This window comes from Stigmatopora nigra, chromosome 3 (genome assembly GCF_051989575.1).
Source record: "Stigmatopora nigra isolate UIUO_SnigA chromosome 3, RoL_Snig_1.1, whole genome shotgun sequence".
In the NCBI taxonomy this organism is placed as follows: domain Eukaryota; kingdom Metazoa; phylum Chordata; class Actinopteri; order Syngnathiformes; family Syngnathidae; genus Stigmatopora; species Stigmatopora nigra.
This window is the reverse complement of record NC_135510.1, coordinates 1802587-1822646: the sequence shown is the minus strand read 5'-3', so window position 1 is coordinate 1822646 and position 20060 is coordinate 1802587. Positions and strand designations below refer to the sequence as shown.

The following is a 20060-nucleotide window of genomic DNA, read 5'->3' as shown; positions in this document are numbered from 1 at the left end:
CAATTAGTTTTTTGGGACATCAGCACTAGGACTGTAAATCAGCAATTTCATGATAATACTATACAGTAGAATTATTTAAATGATAATAAATATTTGCTAACACAGGATTACAATAAATGCATATGTTGCCATCAGTTCCAACTTAGAGTGTCCAATCAGCCTATCATGCATGCTTTTGGAATGTGGAAGGAAACTGGAATACGCAGAGGAAACCCACACAGAACATGAAAAACTCAACATAGGAGGGCATGGCCCGGATTTGAACACAGGATCCCAAAGCTGCGAGACTGACGTGCTAACCACTCATTGTCAGCTATTAATAAACATGAATCAAAAACAAAGTTTCCTTGGAAACAAAGTTGGCACTCGTGTCCGATTGAGAGTCTGTGTTGGTCCGCGTCCAAGCCCCGGGCCTCACGTTGGTTCGGAGGTGTTTTGTCGGCAAGGGCCAGCGAGGGCCGGCAGCCCCTCGCTGAGTTGGTCGATCATTGTTCCTCCGCAGCATTAACCACATTCCACTGAGGCGCATCGCATCCCGTCTCCATCCCCCGCATTCCTTTGGCGAGAACAAGTCCCCTCATCTCCCTCCGCGGGAAAGCACTTTTCTGCCCTTAATTTGCTCCTCTCACCCATTTTTCTAACGTATTTTTCTTCCATTTGTCATTTTTAAAATAATCTCCTCGCTTTATATCTAGTCCCTCTGACTTTTTAGTCCGCGTAGGGAGAAACGTAAGACGACCAAACTCCAGCCAGCGAGGTGAAATTCCTCCGCGCAGCGCGCCATTGACTGTAAGGACCTTTCAACTTAACAACCCCCCCAAAAACTCAAGTTGACAAACCGTCGGCTCAGTAGTGCGTTTGAAAGACTTTGTTGTTGTTGTTTTGTTTCGTTTACAGCCGCAACAAGCGCGGAGAAGACGGATATGCGGCTCACCACGACCGGGAAAGAGACCTTAGCGCCACCGCGTTTGGAATTTTCGCCGTGTTTTGTACCTCCTGAGCGGACCTCCACTAGTGGTCCGCGCTAACTTGTTTCCGGACTACAAGAAACTACAAAGACAACAACAACATGGAGCAGTATCGGCACGACGTGGCTCTGTGCGCCGGCCAAATGATGGACGAGCTCTCCTTGTACGACGTTTACCGACGCCAGGACGCCACCGTCGTCGTCGCCGGGGTAAGGGACCGGGACCGTGACCGGGACCGCGACCGGGACTCGGCGTCGACCGCGCTCCGACAACAGCATCACACGGTGGAGAACTTCACCTCGGGTAATAAAGTGTACAACGCGGCTCCGGTCCGGCCGGTCCAATGCGGCCGTAGCGTCCCGGTGGATTTCTGCACCCCGCAACGAGAGGCGGGCTACGTAGTCGAGGAGGGCTGCTGCAAGTCCGAGGTGGCCTTACCCTGCTACACGGGCGCTTCGGAGAGTCAGCAACGGCGTTACTCGCTGGAGGTGCACCGGTACAGCACAGGCTCGGCGTTCGACGCCCTCCACGCCCTCCATAAGCCGCTTCCTCTGCCCGGCAACAGGTGCAACAGCATGTGCATGGACGGCCGGCACCAAAGCCCGCGCTCCAGCTTGGCGTCGTCCTGTTCCTCGTCGCATGAGCAGGGTAAGCACGCCAGCCCCCGGTCGAGCCTGGCTGTGGCGGTGGCGGCGGCGGCGTCGGTCACCCCGGTCCAGGTCCCGGTCCACTGCGAGGGCTCCGGTGTTCTGAGCCCCAGATCTAGCTACGCCAGCACGGCCAGTGACACCAGCAAGCACTCCAGTCCCAGAACCAGCCTGAACAGCTGTGATTGCTGCAGTAAACCCAGCAGCAACCGGACCAGCGGGATCAGCATGGGCTACGACCAGAGGCACGCCAGCCCCAGGTCCAGCACGGCCAGCCAGTATTCCTTCACCACCAGTCCCAGGTCTAGCTACTCGGACTCGCGCTACGGACCCCACGTCAGGGATGATTTGGAAGGGGGTGCCCCGCTGGTGGCCAGCCCCAGGTCCAGCATCTGTAGCCAGGACGGGAGTGCCAGGGCTCCGGTCTGTGTGCTCAGCCCCCGTTCAAGTATCTCCAGCCACAGCTCGAGGAGCTCCCGTAGCTCCAGGGGGTCCATGAGCACCTACCCGGACCTCCAGATGCCCTCGCCAAGGGCGTCTGCCGTGCTGGGGGGGCAGGAGGAGTCATACCTGCAGGAGCTTCAAGTGCAGGAGCACCCCTCAGCTCTGGAAGGGACCACCAAGACGCACATGGCGGGCCAGAGGTTCAAGATGCCTTACCAGGTGACGCCGAGTCGGGATAGCGGGCCGAGTCAAGCCGAGAGGAGGCTGGAGGCGCTCACCTTGGAGCTGGAGAAGGAGTTGGAGATGCACATGAAGAAAGAGTACTTCGGTAGGTGGCTTTTGGTTTCTTCCTTTTCTGAACTGGACTTGTTTATGGTCCCAAAAACAAGGATGTAAATGTGATTCTATTGTCAAGCCTTGTAAAGTGTACCAATTTCTCAACATTGCTTTTCTTTCACCCTATGTTTACTTGAATGCAGGGGTATCGATCGGGTGGAGTGGTAAGGTACTAAACTTTAATATAGATTAGATTATATTAGATTAGATAACTTTATTTATCCTGTATTATGGGAAATTTCATTTTCACAGGAGCAAGAGGGTGAGAATACAGACACAGCAAAAGACATTTTAGACAAATAGGTAATAAATAAGTCAAATAAATAAATATATACCTAAATAAATATATCAATTCATAAATATAGAATTAAATAAATATAGAAATACATAAATAAATAAATATATTACAAAATTAACAATTAATATATAAATACATAAATAAATTAATAATAAATATATAAATAAATTAAAGTAAATATAAATTAATTAATAATAAATATATAAATAAATTAAAGTAAATATAAATAAATTAATAATAAATACATAAATAAATTAAAAATAGATATAAATACATGTATAAATAAATTAAAAATAAATATAAATACATATATAAATAAATTAAAAATAAATATAAATACACATATAAATAAATTAAAAATAAATATAAATACATATATAAATAAATTAATAGTAAATATATATATAAATTAATAATGAATATATAAATACATTAAAAATAATATATAAATAAATCCAAAAAATATATATCCATAAATAAATTAATCTATTTAAAAACTTGTACCTTTTATTAATTTGCAAAATTTGGTGCGAGATAAATTTATTTTTAGATTAATATTCTTGTGTACTTGACTGAAGTTGATTTTGTTTTCCTAAAACTGTACAGTGTTACAGTTTTCATTCATCACCTACTAGGGAGTCAGGCGCGACTGACATGCCCTGGCACACGAAAAACACGGATGGCGGTCTAGACAAAATCTAGGGTGGGCTTGTCTTGACTCATCGCTGGCCTTGGTCATACATTCTGTCAAAGAAAATGCACCTTATTTCTCATTAACTTTGTCAGAGCGGAATTCTTTGAACGTTATTTCTATGAAACTTGGAGCTGTTCTGTATTTGGGTTCAAAGGTGCAGGAATGCAGTTTATTTTTAACCCCCCGGGTTTGAACGCTCAACATCCTGCGCTTGCCACACGGACGGACGTCTTCCGAAACGGGCACACGAGGGATTCGGCATCCTGTTTTTGCCTTCGTTCAATGCCGACTTGAATGTTAGCTAACCTAATTGACGCAAAACAGGTCCAGATTATTTTGGGGGGGGAAAAAACCCACCTTTTGAAATACGTTGAAAAAAAATGCAGTAATATAATATCTCACTTGAAAATAAATCAGAATGTCGACTTCCACTAAGGCTGAAATGTATACCAGAGGAAGTACAGTGAAGATAAGATAAAATTACCCTTTGATGACTCCCACAGCGGAAATTCAGAGGTTCACGGTCGAAGGTAGCGCGGTACATCAATCATGGTTAAAAAAAAATGGTAAAAACCGAAAAAACACAACATACTTGTGAGAGATTTGTTTTACACAATGATTTTTGAACTAAAAACACAGAAAAAAATGGATAAAAAAAATAAAATTATTGATTTAAAAGGGGGAAAATCCGGAAATTTAATAATCATCTATACTCTTCATTTTAATTTGATCCTAAAACAGAAAATCGGCATTGATAATTTACTTTCCCGGGCCTCACAAAATGATGCGGCGGGCCAGATTTAGCCCCCAGGCCGCCACTTTGACACGTGGTCTACATTAACCGCGATATTCGAGGGATTACTGTACTGCTCATCCATTGTTAGGTGACATCCCAAAAAACAACAACATCATGTGCAGGTCTATTTAAAAGCCATGTCTATTTGAACTAAAACACCTAATGGTCCATTAAGTCCCCCCTCCCTCATAAATGGGGGAGTGAGATGGCGTCCAGTAATTCGGTCTCATGTCCTATCGACACCCTGACCCGGGACTGACCCCAAGCAGGCTTTGACCCCACACTCCCTAAGGCAGGGGTGTCCAAACTTTTTGCAAAGAGGGCCAGATTTGGTAAGGTGAAAATGTGTGCGGGCCGACTTTTAGCCTGACATTCTTTGAACCATTAACATTAAATGCAAATTAACTTTTTGGGATTTTTTTTAATTACAAATGGCATACTTTTACATTTTTTTTACATTTAGGTTTTTACCGAAATCACAAACCACAAAAAAATAAGAAAACTATCAAGGATATCTAAGTTCATGTGAAACATCACATATTATTCACTATTATATGCTCACTGTAGGAACAGTGCTGAAAACAAAACAATGATCACTGCATATTCAAACTGTGATTTTGACCATCACAAAAAAAATAATGAACTGAGATTTAAGAATTTATTCAACTCAGAGGACTTAACAAATATCTTGCCTGCACTAATGTGAAGGGTGATACTGGGATCTTTACTGCAGTATGTAGTCCAGGTCTTCTTTGCGCGCTAACGAGAAAAAGTCAAACTCAGTTCCTTTTGCCTATAACTGTCTCTTAATATCTAATGAAACGTCTTCAATTCTCCGTGCCACAGTATTACGAGCCAGGCAAATATTGGCAAACTCTTGCTACTTCGCGGGACAAATTTTCTCAACCATTTTCATTACACAGTCTTTAATAAATTCACCGTCACTGAAAGGTTTGCAGTGCTTTGCAATTAGCGTTGCCACTTCGTAGCTTGCCTTTGTGGCATTTTCATTTGACTCACGGGCTCTTGTGAAAAAGCTTTGCTGTGCCGTTAAAACAGCTTCCAGTTGCTTCACTTTTTCACCGCGTTCGTTCCCAGTTAGCTTGTCGTAGCTAGCATGTTTCGTCTGGTAGTGCCTCTTAATGTTGAATTCCTTGAAAACAGCCACAGTCTCTTGGCAAATTAGGCAGACACAGTTGTTTCGTATTTCAGTGAAAAAATACTCAAATTTCCACTTCTCCTGGATGCGGCGGCCCTCCCGGTCAACTTTCCTTTTTTTGTTTACATGTTAGAAATGGGCTGGGCTGAAACAATGACGCAAGGGTCACGGCGGCCAGAGTGCGGCCACAGGGCTACTGCCATCTTCTGGTGAAGTGAAAAATAGCTTTTTGTACACATTTATTTTATACTGTGGTCAACAGTGCTGGCGGGCCGTGTATTATTGATTTCATGATAGAGGCCGTGGGCCGGTCAAAATTTGTCCTCGGGCCTTATTTGGCCCGCGGGCCGGACTTTGGACATGCCTGCCCTAAGGAATGTGACCTCAGGTGACGTCATTACGTCGAGCTAATGCTGTCTACAAATACTTTTTTAATGACAAGGTCAATGTGCTAGGTTGTTATTATTATTGATATATGGTAGGGCAGTTGTGTCATTTTGGCAGGTGGGACATAAAGTCTGGTATGCTAAAATGTTCAGGTACTTTAAGAATGAAAAGACCAATGTTTTTTTTAATTTTTTTTTGCAGGTATCTGTGTTAAATGTGGCAAAGGAGTGTATGGAGCCAGTCAAGCCTGTCAGGCTATGGGGAATCTTTATCACACCAACTGTTTTACCTGCTGCTCATGTGGTGAGTGAAAATATAGACCAATATTTCATGAAAGTATAAAAGTATCCTCCTCTAAATGTGTGTGTGTGTGGACAGAACATATTGATGTATGGTGGGTATGTAAGTTTGAACATTTGCCATTATTTTTATTTATGTATCATTGGGAGTTTGAATCAGAACATTAATTTTCATTTTAAAAAATGGTGGATAGTAGCATTGAAATGAGATTTTTTACAGTTAATGTGAAGAAAAATTGGTTTCTTTGTTATTTTGTGTTGAAGTGGTTAGTGGATCCAAAACAATTTTATGGTAATGTCAATCAAAATGACATAACCTAAAATAAAATTTAACTTTAACTAAGGAAGAAAAATAGGGCACTTGTAACTGTTAGTGTAATTTAATGATTCAATTCAATTTCTATGGGTCTCAAAATAGTCAGCCATAGTCCAAATATAATTTTCTTGAAAATTGGTATTTTAGGGTCAAGTAAAGATTTGGAAAATATTAAATTAGATTAGATTAGGTAACTTTATTCATCCCAAAAAATGTCATTGTCACAGTAGCAAGAGGGTGAGAATACAGACACAGCAAAATACATTTTAGACCTAAATAAATAGGTAAAAAATAAGTTAATAAATAAAAAAATAAAAAGTATATACATATATTAATACATAAATAAATAAAATAAAAATAATAAATAAATAAATACATATAAAAATACATAAATTTTATATAATAAAATAATAAATCAGCACATGCAATGGTAAAAAGTGCATTTGAGTATTTGTGGTAATATCCATCTAAAAACATGGCATTATTTAAGTACTCTAGCCACTGTTTCCACAGAAATAAATCCCCAAAAGAGTCATTCACTGTCTCACAAAGTCCAGTTCAATGTTCAGTGAATGTCTACAAACAAAAATGTAATGATTCACAAGAGATGCACATACCTGCGGCATGCCTCTTCAAAAGTCATGCATTCAGCAAAACTCTCATGAAATGGAATCTATTTTCAGGCATTTTTCTATGGGAAATAGAATTTTCCGGGTGTTTCCTGGTCAAGTGTAATAACTTCCTGTTTTTGCGTGTTCCCTGGCAACCGGCAATAGAGCATAGCGAACTAAGCTAATGCAATTGGCTGGCGTGTTAGTATATTTTTTCAAGGCAGAATGACACTAGTGAAGCATTAGGAAATATTTGAACGCTACACTGAGGCGTTTTTACAAAAAAAACTTCATACTGTTAAAATTAGGTGAAAAATGGAATTTAAAAATAGAATATGAATAAAAAACATAATTTCTTGCACCCACACAAATGAAATAGTGTCTTGATCTTGAACATAAAGAGATTCCACACATACTGGCATTTGAAATATGCATCAGATTGAGAGCATTGAAGAACAATCCAGCAGTTACCATGGCAACCACATGGTACAGTCTGCGGAAAAAGTTTTGACAATTTCCTTTCCATATTTTCATTTATAAATAATTAAACCATGGCTTGTAGTCAATTTGCAGCCAGCCAATCACAGGGCGACAAAAAAACACTGATAGACACTCATAGCTAAGGACAATTCAGTATGTACCTTGAGATACAAGCTTAATGTGTTCCGGGACCGAGCTCTTATGTCAATTTGCTCGTATCTCAAATCAAAATTTCCCATTTTAAATAACTAAATACAATTAAATTCGTTCCTACCCTCTTATAAAAACACTTAAAAATAGGATATTACAATAACAGTAATCCCTCGATTTTCGCGTCTTCACTTAACACAAATTCACTACTTTGCAATTTTTTTCCCCGCTATTAATTACATATTTTTTCTTCTTTTAAGTTCATAAAAAATTGAAAATCCATGCTGAAACTCATAAGCGGCAGCCGCTCTTGCTAATAGGATTAAAAAATGAAGTAAAAATGAATAAATAATTACTGGAGTGACCCTACTTAGCGTTTTTTCAATTATCGCTGCCATGTTTGATGTTCATTAACCGCAATATTCGAGGGATTACTATACAGGTTTATAATTTGTCATGAATATCCTACCTAGCGTTTGCATCGTATGCTTGTATGTCAAAATTATCTCTGTGTAAAAATTTGATCAGGATTTTCCTCATATCTCAAATTTCTTGTATGTTGGGACACTCGTATGTCAAGGTATGACTGTAAAGTTCAACCAGCATACCATACATGTTTTTGGGAAATGAGAAATACCCATACAAACATGTCATGAGGTTTGCTTGTTTAAATCTGTAGCAAAATGTTGTGTAATTCTTAAGCGGTGGTCTGTGGCTACTTGTCATTCATTTCTGAAAGCACTCAAAAAATTCCCACTCAAGACCCCCTCCCCACCCCCACCCCCCGAAAAAAATCTTTATTGCCACCCCTGGGCTCCCTGGCTTTTGAAATTCCTCCGATTTCGGCATTCCACTGAACTTGTCTTCAAGGCTGTAATTAAATATCAGATTCAGTCAATACAGTGTATAGTGTGTGTCGGTGGTTTCGATGTTCCAGTCACCCGACTCCACCACCCGCAATCCTTTTTTTTTTCCCTTTACCCGGAGAAATGAAGGGTCTGGAGAAAAAAATAAGCTTTTAGCCAGGTTGCCTCCATTCATACATGCACTCCACATGGATACTGATCTACCTCTGGAAGCGCAGAGAAACTAAAGACTCATTCTTTCCTGTTTATTGTGTGAGAACAAGTGTCCAGTTCCCGGGATTGTTGAGGGGTTTTTTTTTTCATTGAGTAGCATCTGATGTGAGAATTATGCTGGCTTTTTATTGGAGTTGGGGATCACGTTAGCGGACGACGCTAGGCAAGCCACCCCGTTCCTCCGCAGATGGATAAAAAATAAAATCCAACTGGAATTGTACAAAAAAAATACAGTAATCCCACGAATATCGTGGTTAATGTAGACCAAACATGGCCACAATAATTGAAAAATCACAAAGTAGGGTCACCCCTATTATTAGATTAAAATATTATACATTTATTCATCCCGTATTTGGGAAATTTAGTAGCAAGAGGGTGAGAATACAGACACAGTAAAAGACATTTTAGATATAAATAAATGGGTACTAAATAAGTTAATCAGTAAATAAATAAATAAAATGTGTAAATATCTAATCAAATAAATATATAAAATATGTATGTGTGTGTATGTATGTATGTATGTATGTATGTATGTATGTATGTATATATATATATATATATATATATATATATATATATATATATATATATATATATATATATATATATATATATATATATATATATATATATATATATATATATATATATATATAAAAAGAAATAAATATATGGATGTATAAATACATAAACATATAAATTAAAATATAAAAAAGTAACTATTTGTGGATAAACAAAGAGGATATAAATACACATATATACATAATATAAATATGCAGCAATTATATACATAAATAAATAGCATGAGAAGAACCTACGTGAAAAATAAGGTACAATTTCATTCAGATTTGTTCATATCCTATTGCCATTTATTAAGATGTTTTATTCATAGCTATTAATCCTTACAATTTATTATGACTAGATCGTTTATGGCTAGAAGACATGCACCTGCGTGAATTTTTGATGTTCCTCACACTGGTCCTCTGTGTTCTCAGTTGTTTTCTATGGCCAGACGTATAAAAAAATAGAGGGAATATTAATCATAGATCATGTAAATGTTGTAAATGATGTATTATTTGACCTCAAGTTGATTGAGAATGTTTTCTTTTAAGCCAAAGTCTTGTCATAACACCCTCCTGTGATAGATTAGGAGCTCCCTCCGTGTGACCATTCAGTTATCAGTTTTTCTCTTAGTTTTCATTTTATTTTAGTTGTTGCCCAGACATTTCTTGCTGCTTGCCTTGGGCTTTGTTTAACCATGCATAATTCAACCCTCCTCTTGGCTCGAGCCCAACGTCTCACCCCTTTTTTCATGAAATGGCCAAGAATGCCAAAAAAGGTACAAAATAAATTAAAAATGGCCATCCTCCACCCCACTGGAGCCAACTTTTCTCGAAGGGCTTCACCAGGAAGTCTTCCGAGATCTGGCATGGCAATAAAAAAATTGAAATCTGTCCTAACCCAAATAAAAATGATAGATAGGCTCGTTGAAAAAAAACATGTTAGACCAATTGGGTGTGATTAGACTTGAATTTCCTTGGTTGTAGTAGCAAGATAGACACAGAAGACATTGTAGATCTAGGTAAAAAAATGGTGCTACACACAGGAAGTTTTAGTATATTATAGAAATCAATGTTAAACCAAGGAGATAGAGTCCATGCTCAAAAACAATTTTTCATCTGAAACAGTCCAAAAAAAGAGCGTACACCAGTGTCCATGTCAACTTGATTGTCCAGACTCGTGGCCATCATCTTTATTTTCCCTAACTTTCCCACTCGCGGCTTGATTACACGCTGATTGGAACATCGGATAAGACTCGTTGGAATGTTGTCTTTTGCTTTTGACGTTTTCCTCTTCTGTCCTCATTGGCTTGGAGACAATGTGTGAAAGTGGCGGCCCGGGGGCCAAATCTGGCTTGCCGCATCATTGTGTGTGGCCCGGGAAAGTAAATCATGAGTGGTGACTTTCTGTTTTAGGATCAAGTTAAAATGAAAAGTATAGATGTATATTAAATTCCTGATTTTCCCCATTTTAAATCAATAATTGTCATTTTTTAATCATTTTTTTCTGTTTTTAGTTCAAAAATCATTTGGTAAAATCTAAAAATATATTTAAAAAAAAGCTAAAATAAACATTGTTTTAGATCTATAAAAACTGAATATTCAGGGTTTTTTAATCCAGTTCCTTTAATCCATTTATTAAAAAAAATATCTAAATATTACCTCAAGATCATTTTCAGCTATTACCACTCAACATCCTCACCTGAGGGAGGCCCACTAGATTTAATCAAGTCCTAATTGTGTCCGGGAGTCTTTCGAATTAAATTGGAAAAATATGGCAATTCACCTTGCACGTTTAGCCCTTTCTTAAGTCACTTTCTGTACCTGGTGGGCCATAAAAGCCTCCCCCCGGCCTGACTTTACACACACTTGCGCTTCAATTGTCATTCTTTGGTTGTCCAAAGTCTGCTGGATTGCAGAAAATGCAGTTTGCGCCTCTGCCTAGTTTGTCTCCCGACAAAAGGCCTGAGGAGAGCAAGGGGGCATGCAAGGGATACCACCCCGCACAACGACACCCCCACATCTCCCCAACCTCTTTCTGGGGGGGGGGGGGGGGGGGTTGAATGGGACCAGCTAGTGACCTCAGGCAGAAGGAATGTCCCCGTTTGCTCAGTGGGCCCGCGTCAACGCCAGGGCCCTTTTGTGTCAACCTCCCCAGACTCCCCGAAAACCTCGCAACACCTCGCCCCCCCCCCCCCCCCCCCTTTCTCTATAATCTCACTCTTCCTGCGAGGTTAGGCCTTTTGAGGACGCCAGGGTGGCTTCCTCCCCGTGCTGGCTAGAAATGCTAATTGCTCCTCAGTCTGCCTCGTCTTAAAAGTCTCACCTATTGTGTAGGCGGCATTCCTGGGCGCCCCGGACCATTTATGTGGGTGTTAACGTATGACCGTCTCCAACGTTGGCGCTGACGTTTGAAATATAGCAATTGCATAAATTTCAACTAGAAGAACCTTTATTTTTTTGCCAAACCGACGGTGGCCCCGGACAACAATTAAATCCTGACTAACACTGCAGATTTACGATTGGTTGATGTCAAACTACCCTCCCCACCCCTCTCGCATGGCTCGAGTGAAGTCATTGCGCCGTCGCCGAGTCGCCCCGCCACGTTTAAACAAATTTGAATAGGTAGGCGAGTCCTGAATGATGTAGCATGGCAGGGGCAAGGTGACGCCATGCTGGATTTAGGCCTAATGAATTAAGTTTACCACCCCTTGGAATTAAACTTGCAATCAGATTGCAACATAACATTGTGAAATTATGCAGAATTTTGCCCCCTGTTTAAGTAACAGCATTTATAATCTCGGGCATTTTTGAAGAAATTCCGTCAACTCTGTCAAATCATGAGCCTTTCAATTTTGCTGAAATTGTTTGAATCGACTTTTTAGTTTGTCCTGTTATTTTTAAATTCCGTTTTGATTGGTCCCTACTACTCTCATTTTCAATTGAGTCAAACCTTGACATACGAGTGCCCAACATATGAAAAATTTGAGACATGAGGAACATTCTGACTAAATATTTGCCTTGAAATCTCATTTTATGTTCCTCACAAGGGTCATGGTGGGGGTGCCGGAGCCTATCCCAGCTGACTTTAGGCCACAGGCATGGAACACCCTGAACTGGTGGCCGGCCAATCACAGGGCACAAGGAGACAAACAACCATTAAAACCATTAACCCAGGGATGGGCAAACTTTTTGACTTGCGGGCCACTATGGGTTATAAAATTTGAACAAGGGGCCACAGCAGTACATTGACTGCTGGGCCAAATATAATAAAGCGTTGCTTGTAGTATCCAAACCTCATAGTACAGCAAGCACATGCAAATAAATGTTCAACACGTTTCACTAACATTGAGGACTGCATTTTCCAAATGTACAAGAGAAATAGTAGGCCAAATAGATTAGAATAGAAAACTGTGATCTATCAACCCTGGAGATTGCATCTGTTTTTAATACAATTCAATTGAAGGCACCAAGTAAAACAAATATCAAAATTTATTGAAATCTTGATGAATATAACTTTCAACATTCAAAACATTACTACCCAACAACATAGGCGACTAACCTCAATCCTTTCTGTCCCGCTGCAGTGCGTAATTAAAAGATGCGCCCTTTCAAACTTTCAATTTTTTTATCATAGTAGAAAAACTCGAACAAAAGTTCCTCAGTTATCTCAAAACTTTTGTTTATCCCGCGGATAAAAATGAGGAGCTGAGCAGTGTCTTTAATGTCCGTACTTTCATCAAGCGCTAATGAAAATAACTCAAAGGTTGCCGCTTTTTTGTTTAACTCGCTCACTATATCTTCATCAATGAGTTCCACACGGCGAGTTATTGTCCTGCGTGATAAGCTGATTTTTTCGAACTTGCCTTTGCTCTCCGGACACAAAACACCAGCTGTCTCTATCATGCATTCTTTCAAAAACTCGCCTTCGGAGAAAGGCTTGCTAGCCTTTGCCAGTTTGAAGGCCAGCAAAAAGCTTGTCTTTGTGCTTGCCTCTTGAATTGCAGTTTGCCGGTGAAAAAAATTCTGCTGACTCTGCAAATTAGCCACCAATCTCTGAGCAGTAGCCGCTCGTTGTTGTGTTGACTGCTTGCTAGCGTAGTTTGCATGCTTCGTGGCAAAGTGACGGCTGATATTGTACTCTTTGAAAACAGCAATAGTTTCTTGGCATATCAGACATACAGCGGTTGATCGGACTTCAGTGAAGAAATATTTAGTTGTCCACTCTTTATTAAATACACGACACTCACTGTCCACTTTCCTTTTCTTTGGTCCGCTCATTTTTACAGAAGGGCTCAAATGACAATGAGAAAATTAAAGAGGGATAAATAAAGAGAAAGGCGCGACTCAACAAAGGCCTAAATGTCAGCGCGCCATTTATAGGTGAAACACGGTATTGCATGGACAAGATGTAATGAATGATTTATGAAGCATTATTATTTTATTTATTGGACAAGCTCGGCGGGCCGGATTAAATTGTCTAACGGGCCGTATACGGCCCGCGGGCCGTAGTTTGCCCATGTCTGCATTAACCAATACATACCGAGGGGCAATTTAGAGTGTCCAATCTTTGGAATGTGGGTGGAAACCAGAGTACCCGGAGAAAACCCACGCAGGCCCAACATCCTTACCCCACACAGTTTAACTGACCTTGATTTGAACCCAAAGACCCCAGAGTGCTAATCACTCAGCCGCTAAACCACCCTTTGCCTTGAGATACAAGACAAATTTGAGATATGAGCATCTCGCCGCATATCCCTCGTGTATTTTTTTGCATTAATTAATGCAAAATTGAGGGGGAAAAACAATGTTTCGTAAGCAGGCCAGTACAATAAAGAGTTAACCATCATTTTCAAGTTGCCTGATTAAGCTCATATCTCAAGGTCTTTCTGTACTCCTCAATTGTTGGCGTCCTATTTTAACACTCTCATAAAAGTAACAAAACTAGAACCCACTCGACCTTGACTGTCAACAATTGACTATCCCATCCTGCTTCCATCAAACAAGCCTCCAAAGCACAAACGTTCATCATATTAAAGACTTTTAATGGGCCCCACGCAGTGTTGAAAAGTGTTTCAAAACCTCCCAGTAGCCTTCAAGTGTTAAGGACGGACTTCCCGTCTCCAGTTGACTATTATTGGCGTGTTTGTGAGCAAACTAGCACAATGCACGGAAAAGGAAGAGGTTAGAATGTGTTATTAGCGGTTGGTGCTAGGCGACATGCTAACGTAAATTTAAAATCACACCATCAGTTTTTACACACTACTTAAATGGCGGTTTCCCGTCAAAGATCATTCCAAAATTAATTATCTCGACTCACACAAAACCAAAACTTTTACAATTTTGAAAAAAAACAAACAAAAGAATTGTAACCGTTTGCCTCCGCATAGTCAAAACCAATGATGATTGATGATATATTTAATATCTATTTATTGATGTATATTTATGTTTGTTTATATCTTTATTTATGAATGTATTTCTAGATTTATTTAATTATATATTCATGAATTTATTTAGGTATATATTTATTAATTTATTTAGGTGTGTGTGTGTGTATGTATATATATATATATATATATATATATATATATATATATATATATATATATATATATATATATATATATATATATATATATATATATATATATATATATATATATATATATATATATATATATATATATATATATATATATATATATATATATATATATATATATATATATATATATATATATATATATATAAGTTATTTAACTTATTTATTACCTATTTATCTCTAAAATGTCTTTCCCTGTGTCTGTATTCTGACTCTCTTGCTACTGTAACAGTAAAATTTCCCAAATATGGGATGAATAAAATTATCTAATCTAATCCAATCTAGTCTGGTATTACAGATGTGAGATGAAATATCCATGCACTTTTCTGACTGTATTTGTCTGTTTTTTTTAGGGAGGAGATTGCGAGGAAAAGCATTCTATAATGTCAACGGAAAGGTCTACTGCGAGGAGGACTTTTTGGTAAGTCATTTTCAACATTTGTAGATGCCATAAAATAAGTTTTTAATATAATCATCAATCATCTGATCATCTCCGCAGTACTCCGGGTTCCAACAGACCGCCGAGAAGTGCTTTGTGTGTGGCCATCTAATCATGGAGATGGTGAGCAGACTGTTTTTTTTGTCCTTTATCTGTTCAGTGGTGTAAATCCAAAGTAGTAACGGACTTTTTATGTGCTTCTCACGTGGGGGTGAAGATCCTCCAGGCATTGGGCAAGTCTTATCATCCAGGCTGCTTCCGCTGTGTGGTGTGTAAAGAAGGTTTGGATGGAGTTCCCTTCACTGTGGACATGGAGAACAATATCTACTGTGTTAAAGATTACCACACGTGAGAACAGGACTCTGCTTTCTAACACTATGGATTAATTTTTTTCCCTTTTGGGGGTTGCCATCTTTGTAGCAATCTACTGTATTTTCTCGTATATACGCCGTATTTGTTGCTAAAAAAATGTTGACTGAAGTGAAGGTGCGGCTTATATGCGCACAAATTAGCCAAAATGCAAGACAATGCAGCAGATATGGTCATTTATGTAAAAATTAAGAAAAGATAAATACATAAGACGCTTAACAAAATTAATTTTGATGTGTTTGAATGTAATTCAAGGGAAAAATAAACATATGTTGGATAAAATTCGCCACACTTAAATTTGTCTACAGAATGGGCAATCCAGCAATGGATTTATAAAGTATCTCAGAAAAAAAACACTTTCCCTTCAAAGTAACATATTTGTACGCCCTATTAAAACCATGAATATGGAGGTGAAAATTGTGAATCAGGGAGAGGCTTATACGAGAGAAATTGTCAAATTCAACGATTCACAGGGTGCGACCTATATGCGAGAAATTGTCAAATTCAACAATTCTAAGGGTGCGACTTATACGTGGAGACGGCTAATTTGCAAGAAAATATGGCAGCTGTTTTCTTGAGACTAACCATGTTGCCTTCTGGTCCTTCATCATTGCAGGGTTTTCGCTCCCAAGTGTTCCTCTTGCGACCAGCCCATTCTCCCAGCTCAGGTAATCACTACATACGCTGCTGAAGACTTACCACGACGTACCATAGCTAGGACTACATTGCGGGTCTTTACATATCTCAACGGCACATTTGTCCCTCTCACAGGGCTCCGAAGAGACCATTCGAGTAGTCTCCATGGACAAGGACTATCATGTGGAATGTTACCACTGCGAGGTGAGCCCCAAAAAGAATCCGCCATTTTGGCTCGTTATGACTTTCCTAAAACTCCTCAATTTATGATTGTCCTCCCACCTGCCAGGATTGCCACCTCCAACTAAACGACGAGGAGGGTCACCGCTGTTACCCCCTGGAAGGCCACCTCCTCTGCCACGGTTGCCACATCCACCGATTGCAGTCACAAGGTCCACCCCCAAATTACCCGCTCCACGTCACCGAGCTGTGAACGGGAGCGTAAAAATTAAAAAAATTAAAAAGGGGTTGACGGCAGACCCCCCGCAGATCACCTCAGGTGGCCAGAGAGGCCAACCCGCCCCAAAGGCGCGGCGCCTGGGTCGTGGATTGGCCACGCGTGGTGGCGGGGTTACCCTCCTTTATGCGCGCCCCGTTTCTTCCTCACTGGCAGGACCAGTCAGTCCCAATATGGCCATGTCGTGCCCCCATTGGGGGGGATTCTGGATACCTGAATCCTTAAAAGATGGCTGGAGACAACCCGCATCCGTGGATGCATCCTCCTTTAAACCCACTCACGCCGACGTAACCTGGCAACCCTGTGATTCACTATAAGATGCCAAACTGCCCTACTTTCTTGGACACGTACGTTGGTGTCCAAGTGGGGTTCCTTCATTCACTCAAGCCCCTGTCGACTATACTTTTTATCGCACCCCTCCTTTTTTACCCCAATTCTTCATTCCAATGGCAGATTAATCAAACTTTGGTGCCTTAAAACACCAAAAATAAAGGACCCCCTCCCTCCATGGTGGGGGGAGGGGGTCCTTTATTTTTGGTCACACAGACATTCCACGTTGACGTCTTTAGACACTACCTACAGAGATTCACTGTGTCTTAATGAAAGATGAAAATACAAAATGATGAAAATACAACGCTAGGAACAATTAATGTACTCGTATACAACGTACAGTTTTCGTATTATATACCATGCTATACGTAAATATAGATGCTGATATTTCCTCGTCATTTCAACCCCGAAAAATGACAAAATGGTCCGCTAACGTTTTTGAAAGCCCGGCGCCGCTGGACCTGCCCGGATTTTTCAGTTTTGACGCTTTCCATAGGTGGCGCTAATGAGCTCTGTTTTCATTTGGATTGACCTTTTCCCCTACCTCCAGATTTCTGTATTTTTCTTTTATTTTTTGGAGAGCATCTGTGTACAGTGGCAGGACCACCGCGGCACTTTTGCGGGAAAAAAATGCAAAAACAAGAAAAAACAGAATTCTGCTGAGGATTAAATTCAACCTTTTGAATCCGATTCCAAATTTCAATCCAATCTGGGCTAACCTTAATTTCAACAATTCAATTCCTTCATTTTTCCCCTCATCCCAAATAGACTTTGGCTCCGCACTCAGGTACACCTGCAGGAAACGGACGCCATTTTGTACCCACTCAATACTACTGACCCAAAATGTCCCCATAAAAAAAGACACACACTGACCACAACTAACTTCTCCAATTTACTCGAATGTAATGCAAATGATTGTTTATTCCCAACTTGGCTTTCCCTTAATTCCACTTTATTATGATACCGCTTATTTTTCCATGATTAAAAACAAATTACAAGCACACGCTTAGAATCCCGTGTACATAAAGGAGTCTAGTTTTGTATATTTTTCTCCCTTTCGGGATGAGGAGAGGATGTCTCCTCCTCCCATTGGTTAGTTGCCATAAAGCACATGATCTTTTTGTATTTCCCCTTATTATTATATACCTAGATGGTTGATGAGAAGAGTAGACCTATTTATCTATACATGGAGAGAAAACAAATTATTTAATGTATTAAAAAGAAATCAGGATGTAACTGTAGAGGACATGACCTGTTATTCAATAAAGTGGTTTTGTAGCGAATTGTAACTTTGCCACTATTGTTTTTCGACGACGTGCTGTCTGATTGGGCCCAATTTTTTTTAGAGCGCTCTGGTGTGGCTTGACATTTTGGCCATTTATGGCACAAAGCATCCTTTATGAGTGTGTGAGGGTTCCGCCCTCAGACTGTGTGTAAGAGGTGAGCTATGTTACAGTGTACTAAACAAAAAAGTACCTTCTTGCAAGCTAATGTAAGCCCTTCGTTTTGCATTTAGCTCAGGCTGATTGCAATAAAACAAGGGGGTTTTGTAATAGGTAAAAGGTACAGCTTATATGCGCATAATTTAGACTTGAGATGAATGAAACTAAGGTGACAAAGACAAAATGATATAACGCGAGAGATGCAGTTGATATTGTCATTTATTTTAAAATAGAGACAAGATAAACAGATAAAATGCTTGTTTATGAGTGAAATTCAAGAAAAAAAAATGTATCTTGCATAAAACGTGCAAAAACTCACTTGTCAGGGTGCTGCTATCCTATCTAAGGATGACAAACTAGACTGCTATGGACACACTTCCTGGTTGTACTGCTCACTTGACTTCCTTTTTTGAATTTTTCTCATGCAGGCAACACCCTTTTGGATTGTGCAATCCAGCAATCGATTTATACAGTATCTCAGAAAAACCACGTGCAGTGATTTTTCTTAAGATTTTTCCTTCAAAGTAACACATTTGTACTCCTTATTAAAATAGTGAATATGGAGATGGAAGTTATGAATCAGGGGACGGCTTATACGAGAGAAATTCTGTGTTGAGTGCTGTGATGGCACTTCCAAGATGCTGGTCAAGATTTCCAGACACTGACGTGTGGAAGCAGAGGAAGGCTATTCGGCGGTAACGTTGGGGTCAGGAAGTAGCCCTCTCGGGATATCAGTCTTTATATAGCCACAGGAGGCGTGGGAAAATAAACGGCGACTGTTCTTTTTTCTTCTGTGGCCTGAGAGTGGAATGTTGAGAAGACTTTCCCTGAGGTACCCCGAACACCCCTCCCAACACCACCCTTTCGGCCGGATTTGAACTTGGGACAGTCCACTCGGGTTACAGGTGCTGCTATTGCCATGGAAACTCGGGGACAGACCCCAGATCAGAGTTGGAATGTAAGCAAACATCTGAAGAAGTGAAGGGGAAACGCTGCCCACGTCAGGTTTTTTTTAAATATTTACTTTAGTAAATTAATTTCTTGTATTTACTTCTCATTTTAGGTTGTCATGTTGGAAGAAACACACATTTTCCTCTTCCCCCAGCCACTTCGTCCAGGTAATTTGAGAGGAAGGTCATCCAGAAGCGATCAGAATTTAGTAGGCCCTAATTTCTCTTGAATTTAGTTATAATTTGGGGTTGTCAAATTGAAAGAAACCCAAATTTTCCTCTTCCCTCAGCCACTTCGTCCAAGTAATTTGAGAGGAAGGTCATCCAGAAGCGATCAGAATTTAGTAGGCCCTAATTTCTCTTGAATTTACTTATAATTTGAGGTTGTCAAATTGAAAGAAACCCAAATTTTCCTCTTCCGCCACCCACTTCGTCCAGGTAATTTGAGGGGAAGGTCATCCAGAAGCGATCAGAATTTAGTAGGCCCTAATTTCTCTTGAATTTACTTATCATTTGAGGTTGTCAAATTGAAAGAAACCCAAATTTTCCTCTTCCCCCAGCCACTTCGTCCAGGTAATTTGAGGGGGAGGTCATCCAGAAGCGATCAGAAT

General features: G+C 40.0%; 1 protein-coding gene across 2 annotated transcripts; it reads left to right on the top strand.

Moving 5' to 3' along the window:
• Positions 1-559: 559 nt before the first annotated feature.
• Positions 560-18346, top strand: wtip (WT1 interacting protein). 2 transcript variants are annotated; one of them, XM_077713466.1, is made up of 9 exons: positions 560-789; positions 898-2387; positions 5931-6032; positions 15180-15247; positions 15326-15388; positions 15483-15613; positions 16251-16302; positions 16406-16474; positions 16560-18346. In XM_077713466.1, the coding sequence occupies exons 2-9, from the start codon at positions 1070-1072 to the stop codon at positions 16701-16703; spliced, it is 1947 nt and encodes a 648-aa protein (XP_077569592.1). In that variant the 5' UTR covers positions 560-789; positions 898-1069; the 3' UTR covers positions 16704-18346. The 2 variants fall into 2 exon arrangements, with proteins under 2 accessions (XP_077569592.1, XP_077569593.1); XM_077713467.1 differs by lacking the exon at positions 560-789 and having other exon boundaries at positions 798-1464; positions 1534-2387.
• Positions 18347-20060: the final 1714 nt, after the last annotated feature.